The sequence below is a fragment of the Vulpes vulpes genome, chromosome 15, assembly GCF_048418805.1.
Source record: "Vulpes vulpes isolate BD-2025 chromosome 15, VulVul3, whole genome shotgun sequence".
Classification (NCBI taxonomy): domain Eukaryota; kingdom Metazoa; phylum Chordata; class Mammalia; order Carnivora; family Canidae; genus Vulpes; species Vulpes vulpes.
This window is the reverse complement of record NC_132794.1, coordinates 118,270,481-118,286,985: the sequence shown is the minus strand read 5'-3', so window position 1 is coordinate 118,286,985 and position 16,505 is coordinate 118,270,481. Positions and strand designations below refer to the sequence as shown.

General features: G+C 61.7%; 1 protein-coding gene across 1 annotated transcript; it reads left to right on the top strand.

Annotated features, from left to right (window-relative positions):
- The first annotated feature begins 12 nt into the window (after window positions 1-12).
- TUBGCP2 (tubulin gamma complex component 2) lies at window positions 13-15,708 on the top strand. Its single transcript, XM_026010647.2, has 17 exons — window positions 13-362; window positions 1,694-1,822; window positions 2,572-2,745; window positions 3,762-3,921; window positions 5,990-6,197; window positions 6,696-6,895; window positions 7,214-7,403; window positions 8,018-8,163; window positions 9,503-9,683; window positions 10,307-10,487; window positions 11,207-11,379; window positions 11,660-11,788; window positions 12,213-12,333; window positions 12,812-12,955; window positions 13,428-13,556; window positions 14,189-14,352; window positions 15,318-15,708. The coding sequence occupies exons 1-17, from the start codon at window positions 213-215 to the stop codon at window positions 15,451-15,453; spliced, it is 2,715 nt and encodes a 904-aa protein (XP_025866432.2). The 5' UTR covers window positions 13-212; the 3' UTR covers window positions 15,454-15,708.
- The last annotated feature ends 797 nt before the right edge of the window (window positions 15,709-16,505 follow it).

Sequence of the window (16,505 nt, the reverse complement as noted above, 5' to 3'; positions counted from 1 at the left end):
CCGGCGGCGCGGGCGGCGCTGGGGCTTCGGCGGGCGCGGGGCAGGGCGCGCGGGGTCTGCAGGGGGCCGAGCCGGGCCGGGCCGGGGGCGGGGGCGGCCGCCCGGGCTCCGCGCGGCTTCCGTGTGCGCCTCGGGGGCCGGCTGGCGGCTGCGGCGTGGCCGGGTTCCTGCCCCTGCGGGAGGGCGCAGCGGGATGCCTCAGAGCCGGCGCCATGAGTGAGTTTCGGATTCACCACGACGTCAACGAGCTGCTCAGTCTGCTGCGAGTGCACGGAGGGGACGGGGCCGAGGTCTACATCGACCTGCTGCAGAAGAATCGGACCCCGTACGTGACGACCACCGTGTCCGCGCACAGCGCCAAGGTGGGCCGCGCCCCCGCCCGGCCCTGCTGACCCCCGGGGCGCCCAGGGTCCGCACCCCGTGGAGCGAGCGGGGGCCCAGGGACGGCGCCGCACCCAGCTCTCGGGCCCGCGACGGGCGCTCGGATCCCCAGGACGGAGAGGAGGCTCCCGGTGCGCCCGTGACTCTGGGTCTCGGGGTCGTGGTTCGAGCCCGCGCTGGGTGCAGGGATGACCTGGCACCCAGGGCGGGAAGGGCGCCCCGGGGTTGGCTGTGCTGGAGCGCCTTTTTTTTTTTATTTATTGAAGATTTATTTATTTATGATGGAGGCACAGACACAGGCAGAGGGAGAAGCAGGCTCCGTGCGGGGAGCCCGACGCGGACTCGATCCCAGGACTCCAGGGTCACGACCTGGGCCGAAGGCGACACTAAACCGCTGAGCCCCACGGGGATCCCTTAGAGATTTTATTTATTTATTCATGAGAGACAGAGGGAGAAGCAGGGTCCCTGCAGGGAGCCCGACGCAGGACTCGATTCCGGGACTCCAGGATCACACCCCGGGCTGAAGGCGGCGCTAAACCGCTGAGCTACCCGGGCAGCCCTTGAAATTTCTTTAAAACAGATTTTTTTTTTTTTTAAGTCTATTCAAGTAGTTTGTAATTCAGAATTAGGGGTTCTTGGTAAAAGAGAGTTCTGAAGTTTATTTTCAGAGACGTTAGTCATGAGGCTTCGGTTATTTAACTAGATTAATAAGGGCACGGGGGTAATTAGAAAAATTCCCCGAGGGATCCCTGGGTGGCGCAGCGGTTTGGCGCCTGCCTTTGGCCCAGGGCGTGATCCTGGAGACCCAGGATCGAATCCCACGTCGGGCTCCCGGTGCTTGGAGCCTGCTTCTCTCTCTGCCTCTCTCTCTCTCTGCCTCTCTCTCTCTCTCTGTGTGACTATCATAAATTAAAATAAATAATTAAAAAAAAAAAGAAAAATTACCCGAGCAGACACGGCTTTCGGGAACACAGAAGCGGATGTATTCTAAGGGGGCCGCCCTGAATCATGAGTCAGTGTGAGCCCTGAGCCTGTGCCTGGCTCCACAGGGAATAGTGTGGCTGTGTAAAGTGATGCAAAGCCTAAGTGGTGGTTCCCTGATCTCAGGCTGAGGAAGCAGAACAGGAGGGAAACTACAGGGGGGACCGCACGTAGGTTTAACAAGGTTTTATTGGGTCCAGGTTTTATCTCAGAGGTGTGTGATGGCTTAGCCTGCCTGATTTTACTTATCTTGGTTTCTGTGTATAATTTTTTGGAAGACTTTTTTAAAGTTGTGTGTTTTTACTAAATCTCTCGTGTTTATACTCTCGAGGTTAAAATAGCAGAATTTTCTCGTACCCCAGAAGACTTTCTAAAGAAATATGATGAATTGAAATCTAAAAACACAAGGAACCTTGATCCGCTGGTGTACCTGTTATCAAAACTCACAGAAGACCGAGAGGTAAGGGCCGGTGGGCGCCTCGGGAGCGTCAGGAAAGGTGGGCGTGTCGCAGGTGTCTGAGGGAGCTCAAGTGGTGGGGTTTGGGGTTGCTCTAACGGACGCTCTAAGCACCAGATGTGCCCCGAGTGTGCTGCGTACCGCAGGTCTCTGCCCACATGTGGCCCCTGACACGTCGCATCTTTCCCTGCCTTGTGCTAGTAGCACCTTGAGGGAATATAGGAATGTACTCGTGGTGCCTCCGAATGAACAGCAGCTCATGTTGGCATAGACTTGAGAAGCATTACAGTGATACCTCCTGGCTCCTCCTTGCCATGTCTCTGCTTTGAATTGCGCATGGGCTCCTTGTGGACGCACTTAGTGTCGAGGCTGAAGGAGCCACCACACCCGGGAGCGGCCAGGGACATGCTCGGTCTTCTCCCCACGCAGGCCCAGGGTCTATTCAGGGGTGAAGGCTGCGGCCAGGCACCTTGACTCCCCGCACCGGGGACGGATAAAGGGAAGTGTGCAGCCTGGGAAACTGGCCGAGCGTAGGGAAGAGGCTGTGCCCTTGGGAACGGAGCTTGGGAATTGGCTGCGGAGTGCATTGTCCTCCTCTCCTGGACGCTGACAGTGGGCCGCAGCTCAGGGACTCACAGGAACACAGAAGTGCACGTGCTGGTTGCACTCGCGAACCAAGTGGGGGCTGGCCGCGCTCTGCGGAGTGCACAGGCGTGCTGGCCCTTGCGATGCACAGTCTTGTGTGTTTGCAGACTCTGCAGTATCTACAACAAAATGCGAAAGAACGCGCCGAGCTCGCAGCCAATGCCTCGGGCAGCAGCACCAACTTCAATGCCCCCACCGCGGCCTCCAAACTGTCCATGCAGGAGCTGGAGGAGCTGCGGAAGCAGCTTGGCAGTGTGGCCACGGGCACCTCGCTGCAGCAGGTAGGGCCCCTCCACTGCCCCAGGCTCTGTGCCTGCTGCAGCACGTGTGCATCTTCGTCGCCCCCTAGAGAGGAGCTTGACCTCCTCTGCAAGGATGACCCCCCCCCCCAGCAGTGGAATGGCTTGGGCAGGTTCCCGCCCGCTGGGTTGTGGGGCCAGCCTGTGGGGGGCATTCACATGGATCTCAGCCTCCGTAAATCTTATTCTTTGTTTCTTTTGATTAGTTTTTGGCAGTTTATTTTTGTAGAATCATAGCTTATAATTTTTTGTGTGCCTTTTTCTGTCTGTTACGGGTATTGCTTTATTCTGCTCTTGGTTCTTGTCCCGCCCTGGTCTGTGTCTTCTTGTGGTGATGCCTCTGTGGCCTCGCGGGCCCCTCCGAGCTGCACCCCGTGAGGGTGTCAGTGGAGCCTGTGGTCGAGCTCAGTGGCTCTGACACATCGGCACCTTATGTGTCCTCTCACTGCTGCCCCGTGTGACAGATGACAAGATACTTGGCACCTGCCCTCTTGCTGGCCGCCCTTGACCCTGGTGCTTCTAAAAGTCCGGCCCCTACAACTGCCCTGGTCAGCTTCTGGTGGCTGGTCTCACAGGAGGGCCTCTGTTCTGGGCACGTGCAGGAGCTGGCCTTCCCCTGCCCTGGGGGACCCAGGTAGGGGCCCCCTTCGTTAGCTGGCTGTCACAGGGGCCTCGTCTTCACTTCTCAGGTGACGTCTAGATTTCATGCCACCAGGGGAAAGCAGTTGAGTCTGTAGGTGCTCCCCAGAAGGGTGCAGTCCTTTGCCGGTGCTCCTGTGGGTTCCGCACAGACGGAGCCCCTGATGACAGGTCCCTGTCTGGTCCCCAGCGCCTTGCACCGTGATGGGCATGGAGACCCTCACTTCATTTCTTCACGTGTCTATTGAATCCTCCTGCTGAGTGATTCAGGGATTGACTTTTCTAGTGTCACAGATGTCAGCTGTAAGTATTTGTACTAAAAGTACGTTTCTCTTTGTTTTTGTAAACATCCTCACCAGTCTCTGGAACTTACAAGAAAGTTGCTTCGAGATAAGCAGAACAAAAAAAATTCAGGCCAGCGCCTCCCCGTCTTCCCGCCCTGGGTATATGAGAGACCTACACTGGTTGGGGATTTCCTGACTGGCTCGGGCGTAAGCACGGACTCGGCTGTGCCCATAGGTATGTGGTGTGTTCGTTTCTACCGCCCGGGCGCCTTTGAGCAGCGTGGGCCCTGTCCTCCCTGAGTGCTGGGTCTCCGTGGTGCTGGCTCTTATGTCCTCGCTGTGCCTGGATAGTCCTCTCTCTCCTCCCCTCCCCCACGTCCTCTTCTACAGGGACTCTCGGGGCTCACTCCCGGGTCTTCCTTGCCAGTTTCTCTCTTCCGGGAGGTCTTGTTTATTTTAAGGAATCATACCCCCCCCCCCCCCATTCCTGGATCTCTGCCCTCGGGACACCTCCCTGAATTGGGTCTCATGTGGCCATCTGCCTGTTGTGTGTCTTTGGTGGGGCTCCCGACCTTCCCTCTAGTGTCTCCACCTTTCGTGTGGTGACTCCTGTTACAGTTCATCGGGTCCTGGAGCTGGGGTGGGCACCTGCGTTTGCTTCCTTCCCGCTGCACCAGCCTGGTCCCAGGTCCCCCGCCTCCATCTGCCTCTCCTGCCCAGACACTGTCCTGCTCTCACTGGCTTGGGACTCAGCACCTTCCACCTCTCTGTGTTAGAGGAATGTTCTGCATCTGCCCTGCCTTGTATGGGGCCGGCAGCTGAATGTTGGCAGTGGGCATTGAGATGCCACTGGCATGGCTGAGGATTGGGTGTTTAGCTTTCTTTCCGTTGGTGCAGGCGGCCGGAGGTGCGGAGCCTCACATCCTGCCTTGCCGCCCTGTGGCTGCCCATCATCCCAGAGCTAGCGGCCCTGAGCCTCAGGCCTGTGCCCCGCGTAGCCTCTCTGGACTCCCCAGACCCTGGTGAGCCGCAGAGACGCTGGTGGATTGGCCTCCTGGCCACACATCCCGTACCGTATCCCCTCCCCCTGGCTGTCCCTGTCCCTTCAGAGCTCAGGCTCCAGGCTGCCTGTGCCACCGCAGCAGTTCCTCTCGGCCGGCCTCTTGCTGGCACAGCTTGCAGTGTCGTCCTTTTCCGTGGGTGGGCGGGGCCCTGGGGGGCAGCGGGGCATCTGCCCCTGAAGCCGAGGTTCCCACCCAGGAGCAGCCAACCCAGTGCTGCACTTCTTGCCTCCCCGAGTGCTCTGGGGGCTCTGACCGGGGTGGTGCTCGGATTTTGAGTGAGTGGTGGCGAGGGCTGGCGGTGGGTCCTGGAAGGCACGCCTGTGCTTGAGAAGCCGGAAGCCGATCCTTGGGGCTCCCGTGGGAGCTCTGAGTAGGACAGTCCTGATGGCCATTGCACTTGCAGAGAGAAAATGGAGCTTGAAGTCAGCGTGGCTCTGAATGCCACGTGATCTGGCCACATGGACAGGTGGCTGGTGTGCTCAGGGCCCGTGACCTGCCGTCAGCAGGCCGGTGTGCAGGTGTGTGACGCCAGCAGTGCTTCTGTGAACTGCCACGTGCACGTGACGGGCAGCACCATCCTGGGCTGCCAGCCCCGGTTCTCGGGTGCCTTGGGGCCAGCTGCGCAATGCGGGGCCGCGTGGCAGTCTGTCCCAGCAGGTGTTGGGGAGGAGGGCGAGCATTGTCCCGGGGCCGTGCAACGAGAGGGATAGGGAGCTGCCTGGGCTGGGAGGCATTTGGCGGGTGGTCCTGGTTGGTGGCATGTGACTGTCCTTGATTGGGTGGTTGTAGGAAAGCGCCTCCTGCGGGGCAAGCGTGCTGGAAATGGTTGGCACTTTAAAGACTTTAAGGAAAGTCTTCATGTCCCTCAGCGGCCCAGACCCGAAGTCGTAACCGGTGCCGTAAGGACAGCGTGTGTCAGGAGCGCTCCTTCAGTTCCCTGCTTCATCCTCTAACAGCCAAGCCTTCACTTGTGTCCAGGGGGTTTCACGTCCCTGGTGCGTTAGGCTGTGGCACAGCCCCGGCTCCGCCTGCCCTGTGCTCGTGGTGCTTCTGGAATCCCAGCCTTGGGGACCTCACTGGGAGGACTCAGATCCCAGGGAGCAGCCCGATGCTCGCGCCTGTGACTGTTTGAGGGACTGACAGAGAAACCAGCGGGGACGTGACTGAGTAGATTAGGTCAGCGGGAGTGGGGGGCCCTGCAGGCGGGGCCGCGGCCCGGCTGATGTTTGCGGCCCACAGGCACGCTGCCCCTGGCCTCCCAGGAGTCGGCCGTGGTGGAGGACCTGCTCTACGTGCTGGTGGGTGTGGACGGCAGGTACATCACCGCCCAGCCCCTCACCGGGAGGCAGAGCCGCACCTTCCTCGTGGATCCCAACCTCGACCTGTCCATCAGGGAGCTGGTGAACAGGATCCTCCCGGTGGCTGCCAGTTACTCCACGGTGACCAGGTGGGTGCCTGACAGGACCTGAGGCTGGACACCGGCCTTCCCAGTGCTCTTGACCCCCGCAGCTTGCACTTCGTGTCTGTAAGCTCGTTTGAGTCCTCATCCGGAGAGCATCCGTGTCTTGTGACCTGCTTTCACACCCGGCATGGTTTTGAAGGGCCTGGGGCCAGTGCAGGGGCTGGTGTCTATGGGTTCCCTTCAGGGAGAAGACCTTGAGTGGGGAGGGGACTCCGAACATCTGATCTCGGGGCGCCGACTGTCCAGCCCTTGATTTCCGCTCAGGTCGTGATCTCGGGCTCCTGAGATCGAGCCCCGTGTCGCACTCCCTGCTCAGCGGGGCGTCTGCCTCTCCCTCTGCCCTGCCCCCTCCCCCAGCTCATGCTCTCTCCTCTCCCAGATAAATAAATAGAATCTTTAAAAAAACCTAAAGGAACATCTGACTTCTGATTTGAAAATGTAGATTCCCGTGCTCACAGGACCCTGGTGCTCCTTTTCTCCCAGGTTCATCGAAGAAAAGTCTTCCTTCGAATATGGACAGGTGAACCATGCCTTGGCGGCCGCCATGAGAACCCTGGTGAAGGAGTACCTCATCCTGGTCACGCAGCTGGAGCAGCTGCAGAGGCAGGGTCTCCTGTCCCTTCAGAAGCTCTGGTTCTACATCCAGCCCGCCATGCGCACCGTAGACATCCTGGCCTCCCTGGGTACGTGCCTGCCTCCCACCTGGCTCGTGGGGCAGCGGGCGGCACGTGTCGTGGTGGGTGAAGGGGAGACTCCCAGCTCAGGCACGAGACATTCTTCACTTGGACACGAGAGTGTGAGGCCAAAGCCTGTGTGGCTTCATGTTTTAGTTTGCGGGAGGAAAACTCTGGAAGCTCTTACCGAGAAGCTTTCATCGAGCTTAGGGTCTGAGTCGATCCTGCAAAAGAGGCATCTGCCTGCAGGAGGCCCCACTCTCGTGACGTAGCTGGGAGAGCCCCAGGCAGTCCTCGGTCCTGAGTGCCGCCTCCTCCTCCTGGCAGCCACCTCGGTGGATAAAGGCGAGTGTGTGGGGGGATCCACGCTGAGCCTTCTCCACGACCGCAGCTTCAACTACACGGGCGACAGCCAGGCGCAGGAGCTGTGTCTGTACCTCACCAAGGCTGCCAGCGTGCCCTACTTCGAGATTCTGGAAAAGTGGATCTATAGAGGGATAATCAACGACCCCTACAGGTAGGGCTCGCAGAGCCTGAGGGAGACGTGGGGAGACGCGGGGAGACACGGGGAGAGCAGATGCCCGTGTGCAGCCCCGCAGCCCCGGGGGGCCTTCTGTCACGTGGCGGGGTTCCAGACCCCTCGGATGGCGGCTCCCGGCCTCCTGCCGTGGGCTTCCTCCACGGTTAGTGGGGTTTGTGGGCTCCTTGCCGGCGTGATGTGTTCACTCTGTGGAGGGAGCTCACGAGGACGGCTCACGAGAATGCTGTCGGGTTGAGGTATGTTGGCTGACATACTTCAAAGATGCAGTCATGGCCCCGAGTAGTGTCTTCATCAGCGGTTTGAGGGACAGTCCTATGGAGGAACGTGGTCTTAGAACCGTGCCTGGCATGAGCGGCGTCTGAAACAGGCGCGAAGGGGCCGCAGCCCTGCTGTGAGGGTCGTCGTGTTGCCCGTGTTCGCAGGGAGGGAAGGGCCACCACAGTCCCCTGGCGGGGGGGCACTAGACAGAGCTGACCCCCAGCCTGCACCTGGACGTCCTTGGAGCCCCCGAGGGGCTGCTGGGTTCGGGCCACCTCACAGCTGGGGACTGGCTGTTGAACCTGTCGGGGGGCTCGTCCTGTGCTTGCCAGTGAGTTCATGGTGGAGGAGCACGAGCTGCGGAAGGAGAAGATCCAGGAGGACTACAACGACAAGTACTGGGACCAGAGGTACACGGTCGTTCAGCGGCAGATCCCCTCCTTCCTGCAGAAGATGGCGGGCAAGGTCCTCAGCACAGGTGAGCCCCGCGCCCCAGGCCACTGCGCCCGTCCTCCTGTGGCTCTCCTTGTGCTCCTGCTGCGGGGCGGGTGCCCCCCTGCTCCTCAGCCTGGCCTTCTGTGCCTGGCAGCCGGCCCCTCTGCCTGTGGGCGCTGGCCTCCGTTCCTGACCCCGGGGCCCATCCCACGGATGCTCTCCTCCACTGCTTACCTCTAGAACCGGTCCCACTGACAGTGACCCGGGCGTGTGGCTTCTCCCCCCAGCGTCCAGCTCCCGCCCGTCATCTGTGGGATCCACAGGCCCGACACCCACCCCCCAGGCTTGGTTGGCAGGGGCCCTGCAGGTTCAGGGCAGCGGCCCGAGGTCAGCAAGTGCCGAGCCCCTGGGCCACCCACACCTGTGTGACGTGGCTGCAGATCAGCGGTTCCCACGAGACCCCTGGGGTTTGAGGACTCGCTAGGACGGCTCCCAGAACGCAGGGACACACGGCTCTCCAGGGGCTGGGCTGTTAGGGAGACGTGAGCGGCCGGGTGAAGAGGTCCCGGGGGCGAGGCCTGGGCGGGGGCCAGGCGCAGGAGCCCTGTGCGCGTGGCCTCGGGTGCGCCCCCACACGAGGCGTGGACGTGTCCACCACCCCAGAAACTCCCCACAGCCCTTCACTTAGTGTCAGGGAGCGTCCGTGGCGCAGGCCCCACTGATGAAATCCTTGGCCGTGGGCGATCTGTCCACCTCCTGCCTCTCCCGTCCCCGGCATTGGGGTGGGACTGGATGCTCCAGACCTCCGGTCACAGGGCTGGTTCCCGAGCTGTCTGGGGGCTGCCCACAGTCACCCCACGGGCGTGAACTCAGGTGTGCGTGGAAGGGGCTCGGGAGTAAGGAGATGGCAGGGGCTTCAGGAGCTCCGTGCCAGCAGCCAGGGACAAGGGCCAGAGATGACACAAAGCACCACAGGAAGCAGTCGAGGACACGGGCCTCTGGCCGAGTGGTGTTCCGGTCACCCTCGCGTGTACAGGAGACAGGACATAGAAACACGTAAGGGCGGGCGTACTGGCCACGCTGCCAGCCACCCAGAAGGACTCAGCAACCTAGGAGGGGGGTGGAAGATGATGGAGAATCTTCTCTGGGAAGCTTTGAACTTATTGCCATGCTCTTTGCTAGAAAAATTCAGATCAAAGTGAGTCTGGCCCGTTAACAGCGCTTAGTGGTTGTGTCCTGAGTGGGCATCAGCTGTGCTGCTCTGCCTTGTGTGCCGGGCTCCGGAACCGTCCTGCCACCTGGTGTTCGGTCCGGCAGCCAGCGGACTGTGGTGTAGCCTAGGGGTACTGAGGGATTTCATCTGCTTGCTCCTTGTTTGCTAGGAAAGTATCTGAACGTCGTCAGAGAGTGCGGCCACGACGTCACCTGCCCGGTGGCCAAGGAGATCATCTACACTCTGAAGGAGCGGGCATATGTGGAGCAAATCGAGAAAGCTTTTAACTACGCCAGCAAGGTCCTGCTGGCCTTCCTGATGGAAGAGAAGGAGCTCGTGGCCCATCTGAGGTGCGCTGTCTGCCTTCAGCTCAGCATCTGGAACCCTCCTGACATCTGACTGAGGCCAGAAACTTACTTTTAGTGGCTCTGTCGATACAAAAGCGGGCACGGTGGCAGGTGGGCTCCAGCCTGAGAACCCTGCCGTGTTGGTCCTGCTTCCCAGGGGCCCAGCGGAGCCATGTCTGCCTGTGTCGCCTGTTGGAGGCAGCTCAGCTTCCCAGTCTTGCCCTCGGCCAAGGGCCTGCAGCCCATTGTGGGCAGCGTCTCCTGCCATAGCAGGACACCGGGTCCTTCACCGTGCCAAAGTGGTTCGTTTCTGCCCGTGTGGAGCTGGCCGCTGGTCCCCCCTTCCTGGTCTCCGGCCATACCACCCCGCCCGCACCGACCTCCTCTGGTGTCAGAGCTAAGCGGGGTTGGACTGCCCAGTATGGTCTAACGTACTTCTCTGCAGGGTGCTAGCAGGCGAGGAGCCGGGCTCCGGCCCCACCCCTGGGCTGTGCAGCCCCCCGCCCCCCCACCACGCACACCACTTGTTCTGCTGCGGGCCCTTCATCGGCGCCCAGCTCTTCTGTCAGCCGCCCGTCCCGTCCCGCAGCCTCGCTGCTGACCCCCTGCCTCCACCCACGCTGCAGGTCCATCAAGCGCTACTTCCTGATGGATCAGGGCGATTTCTTCGTGCACTTCATGGACCTCACCGAGGAGGAGCTGAAGAAGCCGGTGGACGACATCACGCCCACCCGTCTGGAGGCGCTGCTGGAGCTGGCCCTGCGCATGAGCACCGCCAACACTGACCCGTTCAAGGATGACCTCAAGGTGGGTGGGGGAGCACCCTTCAGACCTGCTACTCACGTCCAAGGAGGCGGAGCAGCAGTCTGAGCAGGAGGCTGCAGGTAAAAACCCAGGAGAGCCAGCTCCGGCCGGTGATACCGCACCTCGCCCTCGGACAGCACACGGGTGATCACACGCGCACACTCAACCAGGGGAGGACAGCGACGCAGGCGCGTTTCCTTAACATGTCCTGTAGCTTCCCCCATGAGGACATGCTACCTGCTAAGACGTACAGAACAGGCGCTCGGCAGCCGCATCAGTGCAGGTTTGGGTCAACAGGAGGCTGTTCGTATTAGGGGAGGTCAGCGGTTGCACGGGCTTTCCAGCTGAACCAGCGGTTGGCGCCCGACCCAGTGCTGTGGAAGGTCGACTACTGCTGTCACTGGGCGTGCTTCCTGTTTCGACACGGGCCTGGCGCTGTGGTAAAATCATGAATCCGAAGGGCTTCAGGCTTTTCTGATTTGCTGTGTGGTTTCCCGTTTACACCATCGGGTGTTTTTAAAATGATCTGTCTGTACTCTTCCTTCACTCTGGTGGAACGCGACTTAGGCTTTATTGGCAGAGCCTTGTTTTGTAAGCCAGCCTTCCCGAAGCACAGTCTGTCGGGGGCACCTGCCTCGGATCTGGACCTGCTGCCCCAGCTCATGGTGCGGCTGGGCTGGGGCAGCGGTCAGGACGCAGCACTTTCCTTTGTCTTTCTCAAGATCGACCTGATGCCTCATGACCTCATCACTCAGCTCCTGCGGGTTCTGGCCATCGAGACCAAGCAGGAGAAGGCGATGGTCCATGCTGACCCCACTGAGCTCACACTGAGTGGCCTGGAGGCCTTCTCTTTTGACTACGTCGTCAAGTGGCCCCTGTCGCTGATCATCAATAGGTGAGCATTGATCCTTCTGGTACTAGTTCCCCGGATGCCCTTCCTGGTTTGCCAGGAAGGCAGGATCAAATCTGCTCAGCCGCTGCCTTGTTGTGTGGACCGTTCACAGCAGCTCTTTGCGTCCCTTTGTGTCCAGCGTGGGTGGCCTGGGGGCCAGGGTGCAGAGCTGCATCAGTGACGTCAAAGCCTCGGCCACTCACGGCCGTGAGCCTCAGGGTGTCTGACGCCGCCTGCACCCACCAGGTGTCAAGAGTCCTGTGCACCTTTTCCTCCCTTGCAGGAAAGCCCTGACCCGCTATCAGATGCTCTTCAGGCACATGTTCTACTGCAAGCACGTGGAGCGGCAGCTCTGCAACGTTTGGATCAGCAACAAAGCCGCCAAGCAGTACTCTCTGCACTCCGCAAAGTGGTGCGTTCATTCCACACACTCAGATGCTCCCCTCAGGGCAAGACGGTTTCCCTCTTCACACCCTTAAAAAGGCAGTTTGTCCCACACTCATGTAGCTCTTAGGTCCGTGACATATCCTGGGCCCTGGCCCGCCACGTGGACGCTGGCCGTCCCTCCGCTGTCGGTGCCGGCGTGCGGGTGGCCGGGTCTATCAGAACGTGAGCCCTTTGAGGTCTGGGAGTATTTGTTCGCTCCCGCTGGCGCACGTGGAGCTGCACACTGTGGGCGGGGCACCTTGTTTCGGCCAGGCTGCTTTGCACGCTGGTGGGTGACACCAGGTGGCGTGTGCACCTGTGGGGGCCCCTGACAAGGCAGAGGGCTCGCGGCTGCTGCGGTGAGGCGGGATCGGCGACCCCTGCGCTGTAACTGCTGCGTGCTCGCTCAGGTTTGCTGGCGCCTTCACTCTGCGACAGCGGATGCTCAACTTCGTTCAGAACATTCAGTACTACATGATGTTTGAAGTGATGGAACCGACTTGGCACATCCTGGAGAAAAACCTGAAATCTGTGAGTTTTAGCTTTCACCCTATCACAGCACTTGAGAGGCTCTACGGCACCCAGGGTGTGTGGCACCAAGTAGGGTCTCGCGGGAACAGCGTGGGCCAGGTGCCAGGAGCTGAGTGCCGCGCCGGCCCCCAGCTGCTGAGGAGCAGGCGAGCCCTCTGTACACACGGGAGCTTTCTGGGTGAGCGCGGCGAGGGTGTGCATGAGTGTTGGGGGTGGGGGCGCCTGGCTCTTGAGCTTATGCAGAGAGTCTCGGGGATGGGGCGGCCCCCGCGGCACATCCTGGGGCCTGTCGGTGCGTCCCAGAAGCGTGAGGGCCAGCAGCACCCTTCCCTTCTTGCTTTCTGTGCTTAAGAACCAGAACTGTGGACTTTTGGGGGCAAGGACATGCAAAGCTACAGGCGCAGCCTGGCCCGCGTGGGGTCTGGTCCCTGCACAGAGTCGTGCCGGGAGCCATGGCAGGTGCCCTCTCTCCACGCAGGCATCCAACATCGACGACGTGCTGGGCCACCACACGAGCTTCCTGGACAACTGTCTGAAGGACTGCATGCTGACCAACCCCGAGCTGCTCAAAGTCTTCTCCAGACTCATGTCCGTGTGCGTCATGTTTACCAACTGCATGCAGGTGCGCCGCCACGCAGGCCACCCACCCCCGCCTGCCGGCCTGGGCCACTTTCCCGAACCTTTCTTGGGCGCCTGGCGCGCTCTGTCCCACGGGAGGTGTTTGTTTCAGTTATAAGCAGAGGCCCCAAAGTGCTGGCACAGGAAGTAAGTGTTGGGAGGCGGGGGCGACACGGGGGTTCACCAGGGCTTCAGGACCTGGGGGGGTCTGTGTTGGCCGGGCCAGCAGGAGAGCGTGCAAGGTGGGGGCCAGCGCGAGGGAACAGGAGCCTGGGAACCAGGTCCATATGGGGCTCGGCCTGGGGAGACGCCGTCTTGACAAGACTGCATTGACGAGCCGTCTGACGGCACCCTTGGAAGTCGTGAGGGCCCCTGCGCCCCCGCATCCGCAGAGGCCCCCCAGCTGCGCACTGGCTCGTACTTCACCTGGGCCGGGCGCCTTGAAACTGACAGCGGCATCTCTTTCTGACCCCAAGAAATTCACGCAGAGCATGAAGCTGGACGGGGAGCTGGGCCGGCTGACGTTGGAGCGCGGCACGATGCTGGGGCCACCCACGGAGGCTGAGCGGGCGGAGGAGCGCGCCCGCAAGGAGCTCGCCAGGAAGGTACGTGGCCTGCAGCTGCGTCCGGTCGTGCTGGGGCCGCCGCCCGGGAAGCAGTCCCGCTGCCGCCCTCTGCTCTGTCTTCCCTTTGATTCAACAAGTTCATCCTCGTTAGAAGTTAGACATGCGCTAGGTGGTGTCCTCCCCAGACCGTCCCGTCCTTGGGCCTGCTGTGCTCCAGGGCGAGGCCGCAGTGCCCGGGGCAGGGCTGGGTGTCCCGCGGAGGGCCCTGCGGTCACCAGTCAGGGTCCAGCCTTCGCTACGAGGGCAGGCGTCTCTGGGCACCAGCCCCACTCTGGACGGAGCCCAGGCCCCTGCTCCCAGGCCACTCCCTTGCTGAGAGGGCGCTGGGAGGAATCGCCGTTTTCACTTGAAAATCTGGGCCACGTATAGAACAGCTGAGGTGCGTGGACCTGCTTCCATGTGGTGGTGGGAGCAGGGCAGGGTGCCTGCTGCCCAGCCAGAGCCTGTCTGTGTCCCGCCGTCTCAGGAACTTCTATGAGGCCCCCTTACCTTCTGTCACGTGAAAACTCCCCCAGACCCCTTCTGTGACGAGGGAGGGGAAAGGGAAGCCGAGCTGGTAGAGAGCCGCGGTCGGGCCAGGGGCGCTCATGGTGCCCGACCGTGCCTTCCAGTACCTGGCAGAGCACGTGGACGCCCCTCAGCTGGCATCCAGCTTCGAGGCGACTATCAACAAATTTGATAAGAATTTCTCGGCGCACTTGCTTGACCTCCTGGCCAGGCTGAGCCTCTACAGCACCAGCGACTGTGAGCACAGCATGGCCAGCGTCATCTCCAGGTGGGTGCCTCCCGTGCGCTGCCCCGCTGGGTCTGCTCAGGTGTGCGGGCGTCTGCCCCTCGCATCCCGTGTGCTGCTGGTCACTCCTCCCTCCCTGAAGTGACCGATGGGCGTGTGCGATAGTTTGTGTCCCCTCGTGTGCCCCACTGTGCGTCAGGCTGCCCCGTCCGTGCCCCCAGCGTTGGTCCCTGTGAGCTGGGCTGCGTCGGCCTCCCTGACACTTTGTGCCCCCAGCTGGGATCCTGAACACTGGAGGGCCCCCCAGCCTGGGCCGTACACGGCAGTAGCATCGCCCACGTTCACATGAGCAGCTGGGGTGTGGGCAAGGGAGGATGGGACCCGCGGTGCTGCTTGACCAGGAAGTCACTGGGAGCAAGCAGTGGGGTCATGGCAGCGCTTAGTCACTCCCTCCTTCCCCGTGCTTGGGCTCTTGGGGCTGGAGGTGCCTTGCACACTCTTGGGGTGTGACCACACATTCCTGAGGACTCAGGAGGGCTCATTGGGGAGGACAGGTGCAGGGGGTCAGGCTGGGCAGCCAGGCTGTGGCTCTGGGGCAGGTCCGCACCACCAGTGGGCCTGGCAGGGTCCTGGACGCCCTGCTCTGTGGGGGAGAAGCAGTCGCCAGCTGGTTCCCAGGGCACCCGGGCTGGGGGCTGTCTGATGTCCTAAGTACAGGGCCTGGGAGGTGCCCCCAGCCTGGGCTGGCCCCACATCCAGGGGAGTGGGGTGGACAGGCTCTCTGCTGGGGATACCGCTGCCCGAACCCCTAGTCGGGTTTGGGCTGTCTTGCCTTCAGCGTGCATGTGTTCAAGTTCTGACGTCAGGATCGCTTAAACCAGGGGCGGCAGTTGTGTGGTGGGCGTCACTCACCCCTGAGGCAGAGCTGATCCTTTGCCTGGGGGTGGACGTGTTGGCTGGCGGGGCCTGTGGGGCGTCTGCAGGAGCCAGGTCTTCTCCTCCCACAGACTGGACTTCAATGGCTTCTACACGGAGCGCCTGGAGCGGCTGTCTGCAGAGAGGAGCCAGAAGGCAGCCCCCCAGGTGCCTGTCCCGCGGGCCCCCCCAGCATCAGCGCCCAGGGTCGCCGTCCCTGCTCAGTGAGGCCGCAGGTGCTGCAGAGACGGGAGCTCAGAAGCTTTTACCTGAGTACCGCCGAACCACGTGTTGTTAGCGTTTAAAGTCTGGATGTGGCCCCTCTCGCTGCCCTCGTTTGTTGGGGTCCCAGGTTCCACTCTGCAGCAGCCACCCCTGACCAGAGTGGGTGTGTCCACAGCCGTGCTTCCGTGAGCTCGCTTCAGTTGTGCAGGGTGACTTTTTATAATGTGTTTGTTCTCAAATAAAGACAAAGTGAAAACACATGGCGTGGGGCAATACGGAGACAGTTACCAAGATCCGCACAGGGTACAGGATTCAGATGTCCAGGTGTCCACACCGGGCCAGGTACACTGTCCTGGGCTCCCGGGCTCCAGCACTAGGGGGCAGCCTGGTTCTCGAGCTGTCTCAGGCCCCGGCCGCTGAGTCGTGAGGAGCACCCGAGGTGGTGGCTGGGACCTGACCCCATCCTGCCCCACAGCTGGGACCACCCCCTGCTCTGGTGCTCCCGCCATGCTGCCCACCTGCCAGAGGTCCTGTGTCACTGTCCCAGTTCAGCTCTGACCACCTGTTTGGGGGTGGGGGAGTCCTGGCAGGCAAGGAGGAATGAGAAGCAGGTTCTTGGAGGCTGGGTCCCCCCTCACGGCAGGGGTATGGGCACCTGCAGCCTGGCCACAGCTCCCCCTGCAAGCCAGACTGCTTCCTCTTCCAATCTGCAGCGTGCCCGGGGGTGGCCTGTGGGCTGAAGGCGCAGAGCCCCGACATGCAAACCTCGCACTGAGAGCAGAGCAGCCCCTGGCCCTTGGCTTGGGGCCTCCTGTGCTGCCCTGTGGCCCAGGAACCTTGTGTCCTGGTCCCGGGCTCTGGGCAAGCCTGGTGCCTGGGAGCTGCAGGTGGGGAGGGCGGGAGGGGGGGACGAGGCGCGTTCTGTGGGCTGTGTGGGGTCCTGCGTCCTGGGAGGAGGCTGTGCTGCTCCTGGCTGCTGGCGTCAGCTGCACGTGGCGGCCTGGTCAGCTGCCTGGGGCGCTGGTGCATCCACAGCGGCTTTGGGTTTTGCCGAT

Excerpts from the sequence above, each read along its gene's own strand:
- TUBGCP2 (XM_026010647.2), top strand. The coding sequence starts at position 213 with ATGAGTGAGTTTCGGATTCACCACGACGTCAACGAGCTGCTCAGTCTG. Across the intron at positions 363-1,693 it reads TGTCCGCGCACAGCGCCAAG|GTTAAAATAGCAGAATTTTC; the intron begins GTGGGCCGCGCC and ends TATACTCTCGAG. Across the intron at positions 9,684-10,306 it reads GAGCTCGTGGCCCATCTGAG|GTCCATCAAGCGCTACTTCC; the intron begins GTGCGCTGTCTG and ends CCCACGCTGCAG.